General features: G+C 39.4%; 2 protein-coding genes across 3 annotated transcripts in view; both read left to right on the top strand.

Moving 5' to 3' along the window:
- LOC123774931 (angiopoietin-related protein 6) overlaps nt 1-15,310 on the top strand; it is a 30,907-nt gene extending 15,597 nt beyond the window's left edge. The window contains exons 4-6 of the mRNA XM_069319203.1: nt 9,924-10,050; nt 10,551-10,690; nt 15,026-15,310. Coding sequence (XP_069175304.1) covers nt 9,924-10,050; nt 10,551-10,690; nt 15,026-15,201 — 443 coding nt within the window. The 3' untranslated portion in view covers nt 15,202-15,310. The remainder of the gene's footprint in view (nt 1-9,923; nt 10,051-10,550; nt 10,691-15,025) is intronic.
- A 2,122-nt stretch (nt 15,311-17,432) lies between these two features.
- The window catches only part of LOC123775111 (arrestin domain-containing protein 17), an 18,823-nt gene continuing 10,299 nt past the window's right edge, over nt 17,433-25,956 (top strand). Inside the window, exons 1-2 of one of the 2 annotated variants that reach the window (XM_045769993.2) lie at nt 17,437-17,695; nt 24,421-24,531. In XM_045769993.2, coding sequence (XP_045625949.2) covers nt 17,581-17,695; nt 24,421-24,531 — 226 coding nt within the window. In that variant the 5' untranslated portion in view covers nt 17,437-17,580. Of the gene's footprint in view, nt 17,696-24,420; nt 24,532-25,956 lie in introns of both variants that reach the window. The other variant, XM_045769994.2, reaches the window with a different exon arrangement.

Raw genomic sequence — 25,956 nt, 5'->3', positions numbered from 1 at the left:
CTTCCCTACACGACCTCATCTAACCTGACCTAGCATATCCAAACCTGGATTTGGTTAAAGTTGGCGAAATTTATGCTATGCCACCTAAATATGACCTAATTTAAGGCAATTTCCACCAAATATACCCAAATGTTGTGTATCATAGCATCACCAAAGCCCATTTTTAACTACATTTTCTCCTATTCCATCCTACCCTACACAACCTCACCTAACCTATCCTAGCATATCCAAACCTGGATTTGGTTAAAGTCTGCAAAATTTAAGCTATTCCACATAAATTCGACCTAATTTAAGGCAATTCCCACCAAATATCCCCAAATATTGCGTATCACAGCAATGCCAAAGCCCATTTTTACCTACATTTTCTCCTATTCCACCCTACCCTACGCAACCTTACCTATCCTATCCTACCATATCCAAACCTAGATTTGGTTAAAGTCTGCGAAATTTAAGCTATCCCACCTAAATTCTATCTAATTTAAGGCAATTTCCACCAAATATATCCAAATGTTCTGTATCACAGCACTGCCAAAGCCCATTTTTACCTACATTTTCTCCTATTCCATCCTACCCTACGCAACCTTACCTAACCTATCCTAGCATATCCAAACCTAGATTTTGTTAAAGTCGGCGAAATTTAAGTTATCCCATATAAATTTTACCTAATTTAAGACAATTTCCACCAAATATACCCAAAAATGTTTTGGAACAGCACGGCCAAAGCTCATTTCAGCAGAGTTTTCACCTATTCCAACCTGCCCTAGACAACCCTACCCATCCTCTCCTGGCATATCCAAAGTCAGATTTGATTATAGTTGGGAAAATTTATGCCTTTCCAACCTAAATTTGAACTAATTTAAGGCAATTTCCACCAAATATACCCAAAAATGTTTTTGGAACATAGCACCGCCAAAGCTCATTTCAGCTGAGTTTTCACCTATTCCAACCTGCCCTAGATAACCCTACCCAGCCTCTCCTGGCATATCCAAAGTCAGATTTGCTTATAGTTGGCAAAATTTATGCCTTTCCCACCTAAATTTTACCTAATTTAAGCCAATTTCCACCGAATATACCCAAATGTTTTGTATCTTAGCCTAGCCAAAGTTCATTTCACCCAAGTTTTCACCTATTCCATCTTACCTTACACAGTCTTACCTAACCTGACCTAGCATATCCCAAGCTAGATTTGATTAGAGTTCGTGAAATTTATGCTTACTCACCTAAATTCAACCTAATTTAAGACAATTTCTACCCAATATACCCAAAATGTTTTGTTACGTAGCTCAGCCAAAGACCATTTTAGCTGAGTTTTCACATATTCCAACCTACCCTACATAGCCTTACCTATCCCTGACCTAGCAGATTTGATTAAAGTTGGGGAAATTTAAGCTATCGCCATCAAATTGGAGACAATTTCCACCAAATATGCCTAAATGTTGTGTATCATAGCACAGCCAAAACCCATTTTACCCGCATTTTCATCCATTCCATCTAAACCTGGACCTAGCCTCTGATACTACATATACTCAGAGAAGTGATGTTTTTTGGATATGAACCTAAATGCCCGTGCCTAACCTGCAAGAGTCTTGGAGCTTTATTGAATATTTTATCTATTTTTCTTCAAAAACTGAAGTTTTGGATATGAACCTATCCGCACTATGCCTAACCTGCTAGGTTCTTTGTTGAACATTGTAACCAAAACTGAAGTTTTGGATATGAACCTATCCGCACTGTGCCTAACCTGCTAGGTTCTTTGTTGAACATTGTAACCAAAACTGAAGTTTTGGATATGAACCTATCCTCACTGTGCCTAACCTGCTAGGTTCTTTGTTGCACATTGTAACCATATTCATAGAAAAGTTATGTTTTGGATATGGACCTAACAGCCCCTCTCCTTTAAAACTTTGAACTGTGTTCAATATTGTAGATATAGTGTTGGGTATGTGTTTTGTTTTTACACATCAACCCATCCGTCCTGGGCCTAACCTCCCTTTATCTAACTTCAAATTTATTGTATTTATGGGAAGAAGGTGTTGTTTATGCATCAACCCAACCGCCCTGGACCTAACCTCTGATACACGAATCTTGGTTCAACATTGCATCATACTCGTAGCATATTTTTTTCACATAATTCATCCATCCTCAACCTAACCTCTATTACCTGGGGGGAGGGAGGTTAATGGAAAATATGATAATAATGGGAATTTTCTATACATCAGTTCAACTTAACCATCCTTAACCTAACCTTAGTTAGAAAGGGATATAACTCACCAAAACTATTTAATTACCATTTACCTTATTTTCCTTATCCTAACCCATAACCAGAGGGTTTAGACCCCCCTTTACCTCGAAATTATACTATATATTTAAGATAGGAATATATTTTCACATATAAACCTAACATTCCCTAATTTAACCCTGTACTCTAATTTCGAGGTAAAGGGGGGTCTAAACCTTGTGGTTATGGGTTAGGATAAGGAAAATAAGGTAAATGGTAATTAAATAGTTTTGGTGAGTTATATCCCTTTCTAACTAAGGTTAGGTTAAGGATGGTTAAGTTGAACTGATGTATAGAAAATTCCCATTATTATCATATTTTCCATTAACCTCCCTCCCCCCAGGTAATAGAGGTTAGGTTGAGGATGGATGAATTATGTGAAAAAAATATGCTACGAGTATGATGCAATGTTGAACCAAGATTCGTGTATCAGAGGTTAGGTCCAGGGCGGTTGGGTTGATGCATAAACAACACCTTCTTCCCATAAATACAATAAATTTGAAGTTAGATAAAGGGAGGTTAGGCCCAGGACGGATGGGTTGATGTGTAAAAACAAAACACATACCCAACACTATATCTACAATATTGAACACAGTTCAAAGTTTTAAAGGAGAGGGGCTGTTAGGTCCATATCCAAAACATAACTTTTCTATGAATATGGTTACAATGTGCAACAAAGAACCTAGCAGGTTAGGCACAGTGAGGATAGGTTCATATCCAAAACTTCAGTTTTGGTTACAATGTTCAACAAAGAACCTAGCAGGTTAGGCACAGTGCGGATAGGTTCATATCCAAAACTTCAGTTTTGGTTACAATGTTCAACAAAGAACCTAGCAGGTTAGGCATAGTGCGGATAGGTTCATATCCAAAACTTCAGTTTTTGAAGAAAAATAGATAAAATATTCAATAAAGCTCCAAGACTCTTGCAGGTTAGGCACGGGCATTTAGGTTCATATCCAAAAAACATCACTTCTCTGAGTATATGTAGTATCAGAGGCTAGGTCCAGGTTTAGATGGAATGGATGAAAATGCGGGTAAAATGGGTTTTGGCTGTGCTATGATACACAACATTTAGGCATATTTGGTGGAAATTGTCTCCAATTTGATGGCGATAGCTTAAATTTCCCCAACTTTAATCAAATCTGCTAGGTCAGGGATAGGTAAGGCTATGTAGGGTAGGTTGGAATATGTGAAAACTCGGCTAAAATGGTCTTTGGCTGAGCTACGTAACAAAACATTTTGGGTATATTGGGTAGAAATTGTCTTAAATTAGGTTGAATTTAGGTGAGTAAGCATAAATTTCACGAACTCTAATCAAATCTAGCTTGGGATATGCTAGGTCAGGTTAGGTAAGACTGTGTAAGGTAAGATGGAATAGGTGAAAACTTGGGTGAAATGAACTTTGGCTAGGCTAAGATACAAAACATTTGGGTATATTCGGTGGAAATTGGCTTAAATTAGGTAAAATTTAGGTGGGAAAGGCATAAATTTTGCCAACTATAAGCAAATCTGACTTTGGATATGCCAGGAGAGGCTGGGTAGGGTTATCTAGGGCAGGTTGGAATAGGTGAAAACTCAGCTGAAATGAGCTTTGGCGGTGCTATGTTCCAAAAACATTTTTGGGTATATTTGGTGGAAATTGCCTTAAATTAGTTCAAATTTAGGTTGGAAAGGCATAAATTTTCCCAACTATAATCAAATCTGACTTTGGATATGCCAGGAGAGGATGGGTAGGGTTGTCTAGGGCAGGTTGGAATAGGTGAAAACTCTGCTGAAATGAGCTTTGGCCGTGCTGTTCCAAAACATTTTTGGGTATATTTGGTGGAAATTGTCTTAAATTAGGTAAAATTTATATGGGATAACTTAAATTTCGCCGACTTTAACAAAATCTAGGTTTGGATATGCTAGGATAGGTTAGGTAAGGTTGCGTAGGGTAGGATGGAATAGGAGAAAATGTAGGTAAAAATGGGCTTTGGCAGTGCTGTGATACAGAACATTTGGATATATTTGGTGGAAATTGCCTTAAATTAGATAGAATTTAGGTGGGATAGCTTAAATTTCGCAGACTTTAACCAAATCTAGGTTTGGATATGGTAGGATAGGATAGGTAAGGTTGCGTAGGGTAGGGTGGAATAGGAGAAAATGTAGGTAAAAATGGGCTTTGGCATTGCTGTGATACGCAACATTTGGGGATATTTGGTGGGAATTGCCTTAAATTAGGTCGAATTTATGTGGAATAGCTTAAATTTTGCAGACTTTAACCAAATCCAGGTTTGGATATGCTAGGATAGGTTAGGTGAGGTTGTGTAGGGTAGGATGGAATAGGAGAAAATGTAGTTAAAAATGGGCTTTGGTGATGCTATGATACACAACATTTGGGTATATTTGGTGGAAATTGCCTTAAATTAGGTCATATTTAGGTGGCATAGCATAAATTTCGCCAACTTTAACCAAATCCAGGTTTGGATATGCTAGGTCAGGTTAGATGAGGTCGTGTAGGGAAGGACATATACATATAATATCTTAGGGGTCATGAACTAGCATGTTTATGAAATAGTGTAAATTTTCCTATTTGGGGTTCGAGCTATATGGCCAACTCATGTAATGTATGGTCAGAGGTGTTATAGGCTTGTATGTGAGGATATGGGATGCTCATATTTTGTTAGTTTAGCTTTTACTAGGTTGAATTTAGGTAAATTTGTGAAGTATAAGTATATTTTTTTATAGATTTTGATGAATTTAGGTTTTGATAGCATGCATTTTTGATAAGATATAGCAAATTTCCTTAAAATTATCATATAAAATACTGACTTCACCAAACCTAACATAACTAAGGCTAGAATATATAAGTCTGTTAGATGGTTTGCATAAATATATATGGGTGGCCTGATTGGAGAGGATGTAACAAGGAATGTATTACAAACAATGGACATATGTTAGATGAATAGTTTAGCACTGATAATGTTGAAATATTAATGGAAAGTGAATGTGTTAATAATAGCGCTCATCGGAAGTCATATGTACCTTTTTAATATGTGAAATTCTGATTTTTGGGGAGTTGGTTAAACTCAGCATATTGTAATTAATGTCCTAAATATACATAGAAAAATATCTTGCAAATTGTGTATTGTTTGACCCAGTTGGTTATGTCTGTATTTGTACATATATAGCACAATTAATATACTTGTGTATTGATTGTGTAGATTATATATTTTGCATAAGTCGTATGATTATTGCAATTATGTATTGATTATATTTCTATAAATTGTGTATTGTTTTGTGCAAGTCGTATGTATTAATTGTATATGTATTTGTGGAAATTTTCTAGTTGTGTATTTAATGAATATGTGCTAGTTATGTATTGTTCAGTTGTGTATTGATTTTATTTTTGTGCAAGTTGTGTAAATGTTGCAATTGTATTTGTGTAAATAGTGTTTTATGCCAGTTGTGTATTTATTGTCATTGTGCAAGTCGAGAAATTATATAGCAAGTTTTCTTGTATTAATTGTGCAAAGATGTACAATAATTACACAAATTGTGCAATAATTGTACATGTTTTATAATAATTTTTGTACTAATAGTGCATTTATGCAAGTTGTGTTTTTAATTTGTTGACGTGGAACTGGTGCAACTGTATTTTTGTGTGCAAATTGTGTATTTTGTGTAAGCTCTGTAATCTGAAAAAATAGACCTTAGTGGTGTAAGTGTATTTGGTTTATGAGACAATGTATGAGTATTTTGTGAAAATTATATTTGTGGAATTGTGTAATTTAGTGAAAGCGCATTTTTGATTGTCTAAATGCATAAACATTTTGATATATTTGTACAAATATCATACTTTCTCTAAATGTTATAATCTGAGTGTACATGCAATATTGTGTAAATGGCATATTTTGGGTGCAACTGGCATCTTTTGTATGTAAATGTCATATTTTTGTCTATAAATGACATATTTTTGTCTATAAATGACATATTTTTGTGTGATGGTATATTTTGAGTGTAAATAATATATTTTGTGCATAAATGGCATATTTGGTGTGTAAATGCTGTATTTTCTGTGTATGGCATAAATTACATCTGATTAATGGGGAAATGGTGGTAAAAAATTAGGCTATTCTCTATGAATATATAGTGTGAAGTATGTGTAGGTATATATGATTGTATTTGCGACTGTTGGTTTAGAAACAAGTTAGCTGATTTGTGTAGCAAAACTAGGATTTTATATTTTCGAGGTGTAGAAATGATTAGCTTATGAATATAGTGGCTAGCATCCAGCTGAGTTGCTAGACGGATGAATTGAGGTGCGACATTTGGATAGCTATTTGATGGATGTGAGGACAGTTGACTAGCCTATGAACACAGCTACTAATCCGCTGTGCTGCCAGATGTGTGGTGGCTACTTGTGGATTATAGTAGAATATCTAGCTATAGGGTTTCATAATTGCTGTTGTTTATAAAACTAGAATGACAGCTATTTATTAAAACTATTATTGTACACTAATACTTTAAGTGGGTTCCCTTGGTTGCTTTAAGCATAGGGTGGACATGAATATGAATGAGATTGGGTGGGAATATATAGGAGCTGCCTCGTATGGGCCAATAGGACTTTTGCAGTTACCTTTATTCTTATGTTCAGCTCACCTGCTATGCTGCCAGATGTACGATTCTGCTTAAATTGCAGTACGACATTTGGGCTTCTGTTATACTTTTGAACTTATCACTGAATAATGATTACAGTTGTGGATGACTAAAATGTATATTCTTAGTCCTCTGATTAGGTTAGGTGGGGATGGTTAGTCTAGTCATTTTTGAATAATAACATTAAATACATATGCCAGTAGAACGCCAAAGGTCGCATTGGTTGTCTGGTGACGTCATACATAGTTGACCAGTAAGGTACTGTAATACCTTCACACCTATGTGCTAATGGCCAGCAATACCTTATCCCTATACCTGAGGTCGCTTTTCATGATGTCACTAAACAACAACAATAACTGGTCTGTAGAATGTATTTGTTTGTTATAAATAATATGTTAGGTTAGGTTAGGTTAGGAAGGTTTGATCGGGTTTATGAATAACAGAAAATATAAGCAATGAGCAAAAATACGAGCTATTGTAGCTGAATATCAACTCTGATGAAGCATAGAGTATAGGTGAGGTATTAAGCCTGATTAAGAGTTCACACTTATGTGTGAACCTCCTGGGATCCGCATTTAGCGCGCCTCGCGCCACATTAGGGATGATGACGTCAGAAACGAAGGCCTTATTTCAAAACATGAGAGGCTTGCTTTTCATTGAAGTCACCATGCCTGGCAGGGGACTGTTAGTTTATACAGTAATGTTGGATTAGTACTGAAATCGCATTGAAGTCACTACGCCTGGCAGGGGACTGTTTTCATACAAATGAAAGATAGTAAGTTTTCATTTTTATTTTGCCCTATGCTCAATAAGCAATTTCTGAAGAAAGATTGACAAAGCTTAAATTACATTCTCTAGAAAGGCAAAGAAATAGAGGTGACATGATAGAGCTGTGAATGAATGGCCATGATAAAGGGGGAATATTAATAGACTATTAAAATTATCAACACTAGACAGAACATGAAACAATGGACATAAATTGGAATAAGTTTTAGATTTAGATTTAGGAAAAAGACCTGGGTAAATACTGGTTCTGTAAACAGGGTTTGAAGTCATTTCTTACGTTATTATTATGTAATCTTAGCTATAAAATGATCTTAGACAATGGGAAACAGTACGGCAATACCTTATTGAGAAAAAACGAGCTTATAATGATTAACGCCATTGCACATTAGGCTTGACAGAAGGTAGCATTTGAATCCCCCTTTGCTATAAATATTGAAAATGGGAATAAACATACTATAACAGAAAACGGACTTATTCAGGGAAGAAGAATACGGGGTGACTATTAGCAATGCCTGTGCGAAATATGATGGGGCCAGAAGCCAGCCTTTTAATCCCCAGGTAAGTTGATGACGTCATTGACCATTAGCAATGTCCGTGCATGGCTCACCGGGGTAACGAAAAAACATGGGGCCATAACGTGTCCCTTAAATCTCACCGGGGTAACGAAAAAACATGGGGCCATAACGTGTCCCTTAAATCTCACCAGGGTAACGAAAAAACATGGGGCCATAACGTGTCCCTTAAATCTCACCGGGGTAACGAAAAAACATGGGGCCATAACGTGTCCCTTAAATCTCACCGGGGTAACGAAAAAACATGGGGCCATAACGTGTCCCTTAAATCTCACCAGGGTAACGAAAAAAAATGGGGCCATAACGTGTCCCTTAAATCTCACCGGGGTAACGAAAAAACATGGGGCCATAACGTGTCCCTTAAATCTCACCGGGGTAACGAAAAAACATGGGGCCATAACGTGTCCCTTAGCAAAAGCAAAACGGACACGTTATGGCCCGGTTTACACTACTACCGAGGAGGTAGAGGTGGTGACCGAGGAGGTAGAGGTGGTGACCGAGGAGGTAGAGGTGGTGACCGAGGAGGTAGAGGTGGTGACCGAGGAGGTAGAGGTGGTGACCGAGGAGGTAGAGGTGGTGACCGAGGAGGTAGAGCTGGTGACCGAGGAGGTAGAGGTGGTGACCGAGGAGGTAGAGCTGGTGACCGAGGAGGTAGAGCTGGTGACCGAGGAAGGGTTGAAGATGGTGACGAGCCATGCTGTCATGCTGGAGAAGAGAGCAGCGGGTGGAGTATAGTTACTTGGAGGTGGTGTGAAGACTTTCACATGGGTGAAACTCTATAGGTCATATACTGTGTGAGTTTAGTCAAAATATATCCCCTTGCACATAGTGTGAGGGCCACGTGACAGCTGCTGGTTTGGCAAAATTAGTTTATGGCAAAAGTCATGGTTTTGATGTTATAGAGGATCGACTGTGTGGCTATAGATGGAGGACAGTTTTGTATTTCTCCTCCGTATCCATGCAGCAAAGTCTTGCAGATGTGGATATCGTCTACTCGTAGTGCACAAGCCAGGACAATGAGTCTTACGAATTAATTTATTTACCTGTGTTCGCTCCCAAACCGAACACAGACTAGTTGTATGGCCTGGAAGCGTGTATGTGGCACAGTGTTTGGTCCGAAATACGTGTTTCTCAAAGGGCGTGTGTAATTACCTAAGTGTAATTACCTAAGTGTAGTTACAGGATGAGAGCTACGCTCGTGGTGTCCCGTCTTCCCAGCACTCTTTGTCATATAACGCTTTGAAACTACTGACGGTCTTGGCCTCCACCACCTTCTCACTTAACTTATTCCAACCGTCTAAAAATTGTAGTGGTGATCCAGTTCTCTATACTTACGGGATTTGGCTGCTTCCCTGTTTGGCAGCGCCACCTGGTTGTGCAACACTAAACAACAGCGCCACCTGGTTGTATGTATGTGCTCGCTTTGAAAGCATTGGATTAAATTACAAATTGCAGTTTCCTTTGCTCCTAGGAAAATTAGATTACTGTAATTAGATTAGATTACTGTTAGTTTCACTTTTATTCTCTTCTCCTATTCTTTGATCTCTCCCTCTCCCTCTCATCCTCCAATTAATATTTCCCCCTCTCCCTCCCTGCTACCATTATTCTCCTTTCCTGCCTCTCATTCCCCTCCCTCCCTGCTACCGTAGGCATGGAGGCGCTGCACCAGCTGACTAGCGTGGCCGAGCAGTTGCTTCAGGTTGACGTCAGGGGTCCAGACGGCACCAGCTGCTGGAGCCAGTGGTCCACCTTCGCTGTGGGGGACAAGGCCTCGGGGTGAGTACCTGCTACTGTCGCTCAAGTGATGTATTGACACTGTCCCCCCATGGTACTTTACCAGTAAGAGGGGGGTAGAAATAGCCTAAGCTACTCTATCCCTTTGAGATGTATTTCTTGCTTATCTTAATAAACATACTTGAACTTGAACTTTGAACTTACCAGTAATTTCCAGGTATATTTTTTGTTTAGTCTTTCTGATGATTTTATTCCCTCTGTTATCCTTGAATTATAATTCATTATCTTTGTACTTTTCTCGTAATTTCTCTGTTTTCTGCTGTAGGTCTAAGTTATTTATCTCATTTAATGTTCGTCAATATGGAGCTTCATTTCGGGATAATGAAGTATGAATAGTCTCGCGCTCCTTTTTAATGTGATTGTGAGACAACTTGGCCCCCAAACCTCGCCCACCGCTGCCGCCAGACCTCGCCAACACGTACAGGGCGAGCTGGTCTGTACGTGTGATACAAACGTGTGTATGATAAGGTCTTCCCCCACAGGTTCAAGGTGCAGGAGGGGCAGTACACCAGCAGCAGAACGTTCGGGGACGCGCCCTCCCTCACCGACGTTCTCAGCTACTCCAACAGCAGCACTGCGGAGAGCGAGGCCGCCTCAGTCGACTCCAGCTCCACCACCGACGGTAACTTTTATTTATAGATAATTCACGGTAACTTTTACCAGCTTCGGAGGTAACTTTTATTAGCTATTATTTTCAGTTATAACTTGTCTATGTTACCAACTGTTACTCAAATGATGTGATGGCTACCGAGCCGAGGCAGTTTTTTCTTTGATGGCAATCCAAACCACAGATGTTGGGCATGTACCCAAGAGCGTATACATGCCCAGTGATGTGACTGGGCATGTACTCAAGAGCGTATACATGCCCAGTGATGTGACTGGGAATGTACTCAAGAGCGTATACATGCCCAGTGATGTGAGTGGGCATGTGGGTAGAGTAGCGATGCAGTGAGTGTATACTTTTCTCAGGTCTTTGACCCTACTCCGTATGGAGGTCTTCCTAACCTGCCCATCCTCCTGAAATGATAGTACTTATAGTAACTATTTGCTGGAAAGAACCAATATGTTGTGATGGACCACTAGAAAGTTGACTTTTTGTATTATTGAATTTGGAGAGAACAGAAATGTCATAGGCACAGAGAACACTGTATGAACATCAGAGGTCCTCGGTTATTTAGTATCCTCCCAGCAGGTGTAAGAAATATTGCTAGGACAAAAGTGGAAATCTTCAAGAAATAAACTGGGCAGTTTTCTGCAAGAAGTGCCGGACCAAAAGAGCTGTAGTGGATATGTGGGCCTGCGGGCCGCTGCAAGCAACAGCCTGTTGGACCAAGCTCTCACAAGTCATGCCTGGCCTCGGGCCGGGCTTGGGGAATAGGAAAAGCTCCCAGAACCTCATCCAGATACAATCTAGGACAAACTGGAAATCATTTTATCTGCAACAAAAATATCAGACCTAACCTGACCTAACTAAACCTCTGCTAGCAATCCTAGGCCTAATACACGTTATCATAGGCCTAATATAGTATATATATATATATATATATATATATATATATATATATATATATATATATATATATATATATATATATATATATATATATATATATATATATATATATATATATATATATATATATAATATTATATATATATGCATATGCGATGCTAGGCCTAGGAATATTTAAGTTTGGTTTTTAGCTTTATTTTTCTGGACTCTTATAAAATTAATAGCACAAAAAGTGGTTTACAAAAAAAGTGTCACTACATATTTGTATTTTGGTGCAAATAGTTTGAGTCCCCGTGGCGCAGTGGTAAAACACTCACTTGCCCGGCGCTTCGCGAGCACTTTGGCTGGGGTTGGTATCTGGTTGGGGAGGGTTGACTAGGCGTCAGTCCTTAACTGTAGCCTCTGATCATCGAGCAGTGACTATAGGTGGTACCTGGTTGTTAAACGATTTGGCGGGTCCTATACCGGGGAAAATTAGGATTAAGGACTTGCCTGAAACGCTATGCATGCTATACAAGAATGTAAGAACTCTTGAATATATTACTAAATAAAAACGGTTAGTATATCTGTATTCATCTTTTGCTTCATATAACGCGAGCAGTTGTGTTCCTGCTCACATCCCCGACAAGCGCCAACAATAAATATGTGGACGATTCTATTTTAAAACGAGATCAAGGCGGAGGAAATAATCAAATAACCTTGCACAGATACGTCATTACGACGTCACGTCCTCTTACTCTGTGGTGAGAGACGTCCCATCTTCCTGTCATCTGGAGGCCAAGTGAGTGTTGGCCTCCAACACTCACTTGGGGTGAATTCCAATGATGGAATTCTTCTGGTCAAAGGATAGAAGACAGACTAAGAAGGTTCCACCCTCTTTGGGCAACATTCACAATTTCAATTTGAAACTGATGGACACTGAAGGTTGGGTTATCTTCTTGAGGTTATCTTGAGATGATTTCGGGGCTTTTTTTTAGTGTCCCCGCGGCCCGGTCCTCGACCAGGCCTCCACCCCCAGGAAGCAGCCCGTGACAGCTAACTAACACCCAGGTACCTATTTTACTGCTAGGTAAAAGGTGAGCGAAAACACAGCGTACTTTGTGGGGGGGGGTTCAGATGGTACTTTCTTGTTTCAATGTTCACTAACGGCCAATTTTCAACACACTTTCCAAGCAATTTATCTTTTTCGGCGTGAAACACTATCTGCTCAAATGTTTGTTTTGTCTTGCAAGTTCTATTCGAAAACAGGCCGCATTTCGTCCATATGATCGCGTCGTTAAACGCACTCCCTCAGCTGATTATGTTCTCTACAGTCTCCCGGGTTGTCCATGTGCGCTGGCGCGGATACCAGCTGCGTGGTATGGTTGGTGTGGATTACAACAGGTGCTGTTGTGGGAGCACTTCACCTTGTGCAGCTGCACTCTCCTGGCCGCCTGCTCGCTTGTTCAATGTCCTCAATGTGGTCAATAAATGATGATTGCTTGCAACTTCCGCAGACCGCATTATTCGTCGTGTATGTGTATTAACTATTTATGTGCCTGCAGAATAGAGTTTTTAGCTCTTGGACCCCGCCTTTCTTGCCTGTCTATTTTTTCCTTTATTTTGTCTACTACATATATATTTCGCTCACGCACACACATTTCTTTCTTCCTTCGAATCTTCTTTCAGTGCATTCTACTGTAGTTGACCCGTACACATCTTGTACAGTTTGTCTATGTATTTCTGGGACTCATTTGTGATTCCAGCTTCCAATTATATGTCGTCTCGTCTAACTTTCTCTAAGTTTAAAGAAGCTGAACTTATCAATTTCTCTCAGTATTTTGTATGTTGTAATCATGTGCTCTGTGTTTCTTCTCTCCTGTAGGGTTGTGAGGCTGTTTTGCTTAACCTATTAGCATAGCTAAACCCAGATTAATGAGTCTGCAGTATTATTAATGCAGTATTAATGAGTCCCAGACATTAATACTCTTTCAAACATCGTACATTTTTCAATTTTGGTTTTAGGCTTCACAAGGTGGGGATTCCAGGCCGGTGCTACATATTCATGTATTACCTTGAATGAGTCCTAATTTAGGTTTCTAAACCACATTGCCATGTTAACCAGCATCCCATGTGTTGTCGATGTTACCCTATTTATGTCTTAGTGTTGGAATTATATCCGCTTCGAAATTGTTTTATCTCTGGGGTTCCTGCTGATGCAGTTCCCTTGAGGTGTTGATCACCTTCTGGTCTCCTTTCTCACTTTTCCGTCTTCATCACCTTACACTTGTCAGGATCGAATTCTAGCAACCGTTTGTTTGGCCACTCCTGGAATCTGTTTTCCATTAGCTTTTTTGACCTCGATTTTTACATTCCTTATTAGCTTTGCTTCTTTCTTTTTTATAGTTCATTAATCATGCACCGTGTGGGCGGTGGTGGAAAACTTTAGAGGCACATAATGGGTTCAGGCACTGGACCTCCAAATTCATTTGAGTAAACAAGTTAGTCTTCATTAGCTATAGTTACACAGTTTAATGTATATATCAACAGCGGGTTCAAGACCAGGGGCCAGATTCACGAAGCAGTTACGCAAACACTTACGATCCTGTACATCTTTCCTCAATCTTTGACGGCTTTGTTTACAATTATTAAACAGTTAATGAGCTCCGAAGCACCAGGAGGCTGTTTATAACAATAACAACAGTTGATTGGCAAGTTTTGGTGCTTGTAAACTGTTCAATAAATGTAACCAAAGCCGTCAAAGATTGAGGAAAGATGTAGACGTTCGTAAGTGCTTGCGTAACTGCTTCGTGAATCTAACCCCAGGACCACAAGTAATTTCTAAGTTAAGTAATGTATATTTGAGGTGAGCTAAATTCATAGAATTTGATTTGCATATTATGTCTCCCCGAGACCATTCAGGGGCGGCAGTGGGTAGGTTACAGTCAGTCCCGTGGTCTAGTGGTGAACGTCTTCAACTCTCAGTCGTCAAATTCAGATACAATTCCCTGCCAGGACAAACAATTTGGAAGTGTTTCCTTTCACTTCATGCCGCTGTTCAGTCGTCTGCAAACACTGACATGTACAAGCTCATTCCTTAGAGGAGGTATTACGGGCTCACCATAGCCCGTGCTACTTGGAACTTTTTGTTCCAAGTAGCGAATCTTAAACAACAACAATTAGAGTAGGTCATTTGCATAAATCTTGAACAGAGTAGTCCAAGGATCGAGCACTGGGAGGGGGGGGGACACCATTTGTCACATTCTGACAACTAAAAATTCGTCTCTGGACTGTGATTATATTTGTTTTCTGTCCTTCAAGTACTCCTTACCTGTGTGTGAGTACTCACCAAATTATGCTTACGGGGGTTGAGCTTCGGCTCTTTGGTCCCGCCTCTCAACTATCTGATCTTGATTGTAAAAAAAAAACCTCATATACTAAAGTTGATCTATCCTGATTTGCAAGGCAACTGCGTGGCCACGTTTGGTGACCGTTGGTGGTTGGGTTTGGGTGGAGAGGCTTCTCCGGGCGGCGTGTTCGTGGAGGAGGAGGAGATTCTCCGACGAGACTGGACCCTTCAAGACGACGGCACCCAGGACTCGGCCTACTGGCTCCAGATGAAAATCAGGACGAAACATTAAACATCATCCTCATCCCAAAGATAATAAATATATTGTATATAAATAAAAGTAGAATAAATACGCTGTAATGTATGTAAAGTAATACACAATAAACTAATAATATAATAAATCTGCATATTAAATTACCTTTATTGAGTTGACTAACAATGTAAATAAATTAATGGATATCGAAAAATGAATAACCTTGCATTTGGGGCATAACAACCCTGAGGTCACGACTACCAAATGAACAACATTACCCTTACAGCAGATTGATGAAGAAAAGGACCTTGGAATCAAAATCCATCATTCACTGAAAGTTGCACAAGTGGGAGCGGCAGTAAAAAAACTTAATAAATCCCTACCAATATTCAAGCGTACCTTTGAGTTTATGGAATATATGGTGGTGCTTCAACTACATAACTCTTGTGCGCCACTCGGATTATTATATCTAAACATGAAGGCCTCATCTTCAGAAAGCCATATATAGCTACGTTGGAAAAAAACTCAACACCGGGCGACAAAAATCGTGCCAGAACTAAGTCAACTCTCAGGGCTGAAGCACTAGCTGTTAACGAGCATGACAGGGCGGATCTCATCGAAATTTTTAAAATACTGGACAAATTGGATGATACAGAAGGTCAGATGTAAAAACAAACAAGGAACAACGGTTTCAAGCTCAACAAGACACAATGTAGGACTGAAAAGAGTAATTTTTTTCACCCACAGAACAGCCATAAACCCATGGAACAGCCTATCCACAGAAACAGTAAATGCCAAAACTGTTGAATTTTAATATCCAACTAGAAAAAACAGGGCAAATGGAGGGGGGACTTTGACAAGCCGCCAGTTTCCTGGAATCTTCGAAGCCACTAGAGTGCTAGTGGTCCTCAGGTAAATTCGGGTAATACGCCATAAAAGACAGCGGGTGGTGTGTAAATGGACACTGTACTCTTAACTATATTACTCTTAATATAATAACTAACTATATTACTCTTAATATAGTTGCTACAAGATCTCAGAAGTCCTATTGCAGGGAATTAATGTTACTGTTAATTCAACATATCCCTAAGAATTCCACATTCCAAGAGGTTCTCCAATAATCCTATGTACACTAATTACAATAGATACTTGTTCCCAAAAGTTCCACGAATCACTTGGGACAGCTAACGTAATTAGGAAGTTACGTCACTTGGGACAGCTAACGTAACTAGCAAGATGATGGTCAACTTACCAAGTCAGGTGATGCTTGGAATATGAGTTGTTAAGAATGGAGCGTCGTCATTACGGGCTATTCGTGCCCGTGCCATCTCTTGGGTGGCTTAGTCTTCATCAATCAATCAATCGGGCGTCGTCAGTCTAACTCCAATAGGGATTCAGTGACAAATGCTCGGGATATACCGCGGGTCTTCTCCAACACCATCGACAGTCACAAGCATACGATGTAGCTTTCACAAGACGCTGTACAGCCTTGGTACAGAGAAGAAAGCAATTCCGGCCATACTGGAGCTACCCGCTCTCATCCCGCATTCGAGCTCTCTCCCTCCGGCCTCGCTCGATCTCTCTGCTCTCGCCCCATGCGTCGCACAGGCATCCTCATGCCATTTTTTTTTTTTTTTAAATTTTGCCCCGAGGGGCGAGTTTATTGGGCAGCGCCACTCATCTTGTGAGTGAACATACCGCCATAGCAGAATGTACAACACTCCCCAATAGGAAGAAAACCCGCTGGGTTGTTCATCCTGTCACTTGTACCCAGACACATTCCCAACATCCGACTGCTGTATCTAAGATATCAAAATAAAAAGACTCAAGATAAATACACATAAAAAACACTATATAATCTTGTCACAGAAAATCGTATACATTACAACATGTACACCATAAAAGGTGTCGTTATTGGCCGTGTATACTATAAAGGCAGTGGAAGTGTTTTTATTGGCCTACCATAGAAGGCAGCGGGAAGGTGTTGTTAATGGCCACAAATACCATAAAAGGCAGCGGGAGGGGTACTCACCTATTTGTACATGCAGGGGGTTGATCTTCGGCTCTGGAGAGCCGTGTATGTGTTAGTTGAGACATGCACCATAAAAAGACAGCAGGAAGGTTGTTGTTGTTTGAGATTCGCTACTTGGAACAAAAAGTTCCAAGTAGCACGGGCTATGGTGAGCCCGTAGTGGACTTACCTGGCACAGGAGAGGGGCTGTGAGGTCAGTGTTATAAGGAGGAAGGTGTCATTGTTGGCCAAATACGGACTAAACTGGAGGAGGCTGAGGTGGAGGGTCCTTGGTGGGGTGTGTGGTGGGGGAGGGATCAGGTGGAGGTTGTCAACAGAGACTGGCAACCGTGCCTGGTGGAGGGCCGCTGACGCAGGAGGACGCGAGTGCTGCCTTCCCCTCCCTGATGGGCATCAACAAGTTCGATGTGGTGCTAGAGCCTGGGCAGCGAGCCTACGTCAGCGGGCAGGATGTGGTGGGCCGTGTGGTGGTCTGGGCAGACAGTGTCACGTCTTGTAGAGGTAAAGGCCCGCCGCTTGTGAGTTAATAATGGGCTGCTGCTTCACGCTGACTGCTGCTCCTGGTGCTTCCTCACGCTGCTCTGTTATTGTCTTACCACATTATATAGGCTCTTGTGGGTTCTTAGCTGGTGTTCTTTCTTAGATGTTTGTGTGTGTTTGTCTGAACAAAGACAGTCTGGTCAGGACATTACCCTTCTTTACCTCTACTTGTCCTGGGGTTGTTTTACATAATCGCACTGTGACAGATATCCCAGAATTAACGTGTATAGACCTCTTGTATTTACCTTCCATCTCTAGGGGCCTCAACTGGGACAGGAAGCTGGCAGCTTGTCAAAGATTCCCTCATTCTTGAGGATTTCTTCCAGCTTAATTTTGAATTAATGGTTTTGATGGGGTATGCCATGAGTTATTATCTATACAGTATGTGAAATGGCACTCTTGTTTTCTGTCCTATTTATCAAGGCAATTGGTGGGACCTTTGACAAGCCACCAGCTTCCTGTCCTCCTTGAGGCCACTAGTGGTAGTGGCCCTCGGGTAAAAAAAAAAAAATAGACAATAATACTAAACAAATGTGTTATGTAATACAAATGTAAAAATTTGTTTTATTGTTGCATTTCGACCCTCTGGAGAGTGGTGAGAAACTGGTGTTGCAGTGTTAGTCAGATTTGTTCCCCAAGACTTGATTGTTGTTATTGTGTAACTTACCTGGCACAGGAGCGGGGCAAGTAGCACGGGCTATAGTGAGCCCGTGGTGAACTTGCCTGGCACAGGAGCGGTGCCTGTGACAAGACTTGAGCTGCATATCATTTATATAGGTTAACAGTAGTAGTAGTAGGCATCCATCAGTCTCAGGAGACTATGGAGTTGCGCTCTGGTTGTCGATCTGGAGTGGCCTCACTAGGGCGCAAAGCCAAGGTAGGTTGATTCGGGGGAGAAGCTGTTACCCAGGCAGCAGGTTCCCCCCTCTCCACGACGCTGAAAGTCTCCAATGGAAAGGCATACGCCAATACGATTGGTTTCAGCGCCGTCGCAGGAACTGTGAGTTCCAGGGTTGACCTCAAAGGTGGTGAAGAAGGGCACAGGGATCTCCAACCCCAGAGAACGCCATGGTCGGGGCCGGAGAAGAACCACCCCAGCAGTAGTGCATCACGTTCAGGAATGAGGTGCTGGTTGTCCAGAAAAATGGACTTAAATTGTAAGTTGGTCTTCCTGTCTGGGGATGTCACTCCCTATTTCCTAGACAAGTTGCACCACATCCCTGTAATAATTACAGCTGCCTCCCTGTATCATTGAATAATTCACTATTTACATTGTCAGCAATTTTAAAGTTAATTAAAAAACATGTAAAAAATTAATGAAACAAGAAATATAAAACAAATTAAAATTAAAGCAAGAAATATACAGTATACAGTATTATTAACTAATAGATTACTTGCTTTTTTTTAAATTAGTAAACTTGAAGATTGTTGTGTATTAGCATGATTGAACACATTTTGAATATTGTAATACAGTATTTAATTCTTAAACTACAGTATTGTAAATGATGTAAATGTAAATGAAGTACATCTAGCATTGATGCTAGACCAAAGCACATAATGACAACCAGTTCCAGAGCTGGGCCCCCAAGTCCTTTCCATCCATGTCGACAAAACGTAATATAGGGGTAATCAATAAACAGTACAGTACACCAAACATTGCTGATTGATGACTTCAAATGGTCAGATGTGGTGGTATAACCTGGATCTTCATCCGATCCTTCTATTGTAACCTCGATCTCGGTTACCTTTTTCCTCGGACTCCAAATTTGTGGCTTGTGGAATGGCTTTAATTTTATCCAGAGTATCCTCTTGACACTTGTGCAGTTTGAGGACAAAGATTTTTGACATTGAATTATTACATAAATAGCATACCATAATATTTAGAATGTAACCAATTTTAAAATCAGAACATATTGGAAATGCAGGGCTGTCTAGGAACTGATTCTCAACTTATTCAGGCATCCCTGGTTTGAATCAGGGATGTCTGATTTTGTTTCAAATGATTGGGCACCTTTCCTTTTACATAATGCCACTGTTCACCTAGCAATAAATAGGTGTCCAGGAGTTAGTCAACTGTTGTGGATTTGCATCCAAGGGAAGGTCAGCAGTTTGACCTTGGGAGGGGCAGGTGACCTTAATATCAGACTAACATATATACATACACAGACTTCCTGTCCCTGACAATATTAACTATTAAAGGAACTATTATAAGCTAACTTCTATATTGTGGATTTCTTCCACTTCTTTATAAATAGAAGTGGAAGTATGTTATTCCTAACTTCTATAAACTGACTTCTAGTTTATGGTGTGTAGATTGACCAGACCACACACTAGAAGTTGAAGGGACGACGACGTTTTGGTCCGTCCTGGACCATTCTCAAGTCGATTGTCACAATTGACTTGAGAATGGTCCAGGACGGACCGAAACGTCGTCGTCCCTTCAACTTCTAGTGTGTGGTCTGGTCAACATACTTCAGCCACGTTATTGTGACTCATCGCCTGCTTATGGTGTGTAGTCCTATTTAGATACAGATCCATAGGGTGCTGTGATTTTTATTGATTATTCTATACAGTACTACAAGTTATAATGACAACTGGCTTCGTATGAGTAGGGCAACAATAATTGTTTTAATGTATATAGTATCTGAGGAGCACAGTGCCCCATGGACCTTATCCAAAATAATGCAGGGCAATAGCATATCATAGCATACCCTAGGCTAGAGGGGGTGAACCTATGACATTCGTACCCAGTAACACACACACGAGCAAATTTAGCTAAAACGTGACATGCAGTGCCACTCTTGATTCTTTAAATTCCATATGATCAATTTTATGATGATGATAAATTTTCTTTTAAGATTTACTAAATTAGGGTCATGTAGAAACTGCAAAATGCATAAAATGTGCAAACAGTAACATTAGGTACACTGAATTTAGAAATGTTGCAGTGGATTGATTCAGATAATATTGAGATGCAATTGATTGATTTACAAAACAGCTCTGTTTGGAGGCAAAAATGTATCGACTTAAGAGCCAAGCTAGAAAATATTGAAAGATATCGGTTACTGACTGGATTAATGCAGAAAATTGCTGAAAAGGAGGTTTAGAAATTCAGGAATTCCTTTACTGCCAAACTTTTGACTGAAAAGTCTTGAAATGGCAGTATTAACAATACAGTACTTTCATTGACATATTTATGCAAGTTATTGCATTTCACTGATGAACTTTGTCAAGCTTAATTATAGTAGTAGACTTTGTGATAAAACTAGTCTGCATGCTGAGCTCTCAAAATAACCAAATACAAGTCTGGTATAAAATGTCATAGTTGGTGCAGCAGCAAAAGTCTCAAAGTAAAATAACCTTATTTTTCTTTCATTTTCTGTTTTTACAATTTGAACCAAAGCTTATAATTTGATGTTCATGTTTTATAAATTATTTGTTCAAATTGTCATGTTAAATAATAATTTTCTCATCATCCTTCAAAGAGTTCATTATTATTGTTAGTATTTCATTATTTTATACATCGGAATTACTAGTTATGAAGTACATATAATTCCTAAACCTGTACTGTACCTTTAAAACAAATCATACTAGTTCTTGGTTGCCTAAACAGACTTTTTTAAGAATGCTTACAAGCATTTTGTTCTTTCATCCCATAAAAAAGTATAATACAAATATAACTAATAAATTTTATTCTGCATTTTAATATTACCATGGACACACGGGATAATTTTTTAGATTTACCTGAATTTACCTGAGGGCCACTAATATTAGTGACCTCGACGAGGACAGGAAGCTGACGGCTTGTCAAATGTTCCCCCCCCCCCCCATCCATTTGCCCTGATGATCTTTTCCAGTTGATCATCTGGAATCGCTGGAAGATTATTTCCAATTTGGGCACATGATCTTAAAGTTCACCACCAAAATACACAAAAACCGGGGCGAGTACTAGGAGGCAAGTCACTGCTTGAGTAGTCGGTTGATGAGTTTCATGTCGTGGTGGTCTTGGTCTCTCATGCGTGATGTCGTGCATAGAAGTTTGGTCGGCGTGTAAAGGTTGTTGTTGTCCTTTAGGTTATTGCAGTTCATATATATATATTTTTTTTTTAAGCCATTGCATTTGTGTGTAAACTTGAATTTTGCAGTCAGTTTTATCAATCTTATTTGTTTCATAATTTGTAGAATGGATAAGCTCTGGGTAAACCTTGTGCAAAACTGAACTAAGGTTATATGTTGAACCTGTGCAAACATTTAAAAACATCACAAAACAAGCATCATCCGAATGAGAATAAATTAAAACATTCCATGAATTTACTTGAGGGGACCCCCCATTTTTCTGACAAAATTTATTTCGATACAAAATGAAAGTTGGAACAGGTCAACTACTCCTACCCCCAACTTTGTCTGGCTGCCACCAGGTGATTGTCCAGATCACCCAGCATCCTAGCCAGCTCACTCTCTTCCCTGGTACTCTGCTCCCAACATGCTAGCTATCTTAAGTAATAAATAATAAATAATAAATAAATAAATGTTTATTTAGGTAAGGTACATACGTACAAGAATTTTTTTTACAAAGATTGGTGGACTTATAGATAGAGCTAGTACATACAATGCCTAAAGCCACTATTACGCAAAGCGTTTCGGGCATGCGTGTTTTGTGCACAAAAGTATTTTGTGCAACCTTGTTTAGTTATTTCTTATTTCAAAGTTCTTTTCCCCCTGGCATTATCTGCAAACTCTGTTAACCACTACTGGAAGAGTTAAGCTTATTCTATGAGGGTTTTGGGTGCTTCCTCTGGATAGACCCTTTTCATATCGACCTTTTGTGTTGAGCCTTGCACCTTTAGCCAGAGCTGAACTCGATTCACATTGAGTGATCATTCCCATCTTTACGACTCCCACATGCTCTCTGAATGGTTTTGTTCTGGCTAATAATGTCATTTTTCCATGGGAAGCGGTGGTTTACCTGTCGTTTGCAGATTTTAGACTGAAGTGTGGATGCCGTGGTCTTTGGCGTATTTTAGGGTCTATTATTTTGATGCCCTCAATATGGTGTAGGCTTCTGCCTTGCCCTGTAAGATTAGGAAATGGCAGCACCACATCTATATTTCCTGATTTCCAGTGGCATTTTGTCTTTGTAGATTCTTCTCCGGTCATGTTATCAGCACATGCAGCCTCAAATGCTTACCATGCTGTTCACTTTGTTTCTGAAGGATGGGGAGACAGACTTGTATGTGGCTTGCTGTATCTTAAATGATCCAACAAATACATGTTGGATCATTTCCAGAAAGCTGTAAAAGTAAAACAAATATTTCTATTCTTGTATAATTTTTTGTTGGGTAATTTGCTAATTGATGAGAGATGCACGTTGGCTGAGCAATTAGCATCTTGGATGATTGTATAGTCAGGTGATGTGATCTCTGGCTGTTTCCCCAATACCTTGGGTGGTCTCGTGATGAGCTCTGCCCACACTGTTCTCTTGTATTTCATGAATTTCATCGTGGAGCAAATAAAATGGTTAAGGAAATGATTTTCAGAAAATGCCAAAATCAGATAACACATTTTGGTGTTGTCAGAAGGATTATGAATAATTACTGATGACAGTAAAATGCATTGTTGGAAAGCAAGTGTCAAGATGAAATATTACAATGGGCTATGAAAATTGTTAGTCTAGAAATGTTAGTACAGGTACTGAATATTTAATGATTCACGGACAGTACTAGGCTGCTAAACCGATTGTTAATAAATTTATATTAATTTCTGGGAAGGCTCGGAAGGTTAGCTGAAGGTCAGTTTTTCATCACTGTGCTAGCTACCTGGATAGCTCTATCCAATTCCATCTATGCCAGGACCTTGCAAATCATTGCAGGCCTACCGAGGATCAGAGTCTGAAACCTGGCCTCCTCTACAGAAGTACATGGAACAGGGAATGCTAGATCACCTAAACCATGAAAAGGCTGCCAGAAATGTGGACAAATCAAAATAGACAATCCACAAGGTAAGTGAAGTATAGAAAATGAGAACCTCAAATTCAGTGAATTGAGTTAGTTATGTTGTAAGTTCAAAGTTTTTCTTCCCTGAAGAAAAGCAAAGAGAAAAGATTCTTGTAAAATTAAGCTTAGTTGCAAATATGCAGTCTTTATGCATTTTGGTGTAGTCTTTTCAGTTTAAAATTGAAATATGTTTTAGTGGTTTTAATTAGTTTTGTTGGAGAGCACCTCGTATTGAGGTCCCCCCCCCCCCCCCCATAATCGATCTATTGACCCTACCCAGGCTGTAACTCCAGAACAGTTGCTTAACTCCTGGTTACCTATTTGCTGCTAGATGAACAGAGACATTAGGTGAAAGTAAATGTGCCCAACTGGGAATTTAAATCGGGATCCCTGATTGTTAGTTGAGAACGAAGTCAACTGAAGTACAGTACTGTACGACAAGGAGTATTCGGAAAATGACTGAACATTTGTGGTAATACAAACGGTTGTATAGTACTGTACTGATACAGTAGTAAGGTCTAAGAAAACATTACTTTAAATATTTTTGTATACATATTTATTAGAAAATACAATGGAGTTTTGTTACTACAGTATTTATTTTGATGTGCAAATTAAAATACTGTACAGTGCTCAGAAAGCTAATAATATGTACTGTGAAAGCTTTGTCACCAATTGCAAATTCTGTCATTTCAGCAATCTTGGTGAAGTCAAAAGGGTATGCAAAGGTGGAATGGGGTGAAGAAAGTCCTCAGAACAGTGAAGAGGTTTACTTTGAGAATATTGTGACTATTTGGTCTGGCACCAGTAAGTATTTAGGTTGTAAATTTTAACATTAAATTCTGTCATTCATAAATGTTTGTACATTTATAATTGATCGTTTCTAAAAAAAAAAAAAAATAACTTCATTTGAAAGTCACAATAATATCACATGAAGGTTAATACATGTATGTATTGATTAATGCAGGCTTCTTGATCTGCTCCATGTAAATTGAATGTATTTTCAATATACTGTATAGGTTATGTGCTTCAGTAGTGAATTGTGATCTATATTCCTCCGAATAACTTATAAAATATACAATTAGCTTTTATGCTTGTTACCAATTAGCAAAAGAAGGTTACTAAAGTTTATTTGATTTTCAAAAAGTCAAAGTCAATGGTATGTCTTGCAACCTTTTCACAATAAATTATACATGAAGCTTTAAGGTATATTTTAAGGCAAAATGTGAAGACAGTTGTATTGTACTACAAATTTTTTCAATACATACTCTCATTAGTAAAACATGCTCTGGTATTAAATGCACTAATGTATGTGAATAATAGGGAATATAGGTATGGTGTAATTGCAGTAAAGTAGCAAGTTATCTTGCCCGGTATACAAATATTGTGACTTTTATATATGGCCATCTTATAGGGCTCTGGCTGTTTAGTATGGATTAATCCTGCTTGCTTAGGCTATTCACTTTGTGATGAATGCTTTTATCAATTTTGTTCTTGTTTTTTAACATTTTAGCTTAGAAAATGTAAGTTATAATTTGAGTATTTCAGCAAGTCGTAATGCTGACAGGCCGACCCATTGAGCATTCCAGTGTTGCTTACCATCACAATTCAGGGTAGGATAATTGTTGGGTTTTGTTTCCTTGGTCAGAGTTGTGTTTACTAAATCACATTATTGATTATCACATTCACATGCACACTTTTTAAGATTGTATGCCCCAATGGGGTCTGAAGGTATGCATTAATTATTCTCTTCAGGTCCTAAAATGTGGGGGGGGGGCCTATTCCAGACAGAGAAAAAACTCTAGTTTTTGGGCCTTGTAGTTAAGTGATCAACTTTAGTGTGCACACTGCAACAACTGTCACTTCCACTACCCTTATCTGGCTATGTGTTATGGGTAAAGAGTTTAGCATATTATTGGGGAACCTTCCCTGCGGCCTCCTCGCTGGTTGCAAGTCAAATCCGAGCACCCTCATGATGGTTTAAATAATTAACTGGCGGAATGTTTCGCAAGTAATTTTGTTGTTTTATCCAACCAGAGACACTAGTGGCTTTGGTGGGGATAAGACGCTAGTGGCCAGCACAATACAGAACATGTTCATACTTCAATTCGTATCACAAATAACTGTTTTGCACAGCTCTGTTTCACAGTGTATTGCGAACGATATGAATAGTATTTTCTTCCTTATTTAAAATCCATGTTTTCCTCATCCTTATTTTAGCTGCTGCTGCAG

Source organism: Procambarus clarkii, chromosome 92 (genome assembly GCF_040958095.1).
Source record: "Procambarus clarkii isolate CNS0578487 chromosome 92, FALCON_Pclarkii_2.0, whole genome shotgun sequence".
NCBI classification, from domain to species: Eukaryota; Metazoa; Arthropoda; class Malacostraca; order Decapoda; family Cambaridae; genus Procambarus; species Procambarus clarkii.
Note: the sequence above shows the minus strand (reverse complement) of the source record. Positions and strands in the feature narration are given on the sequence as shown.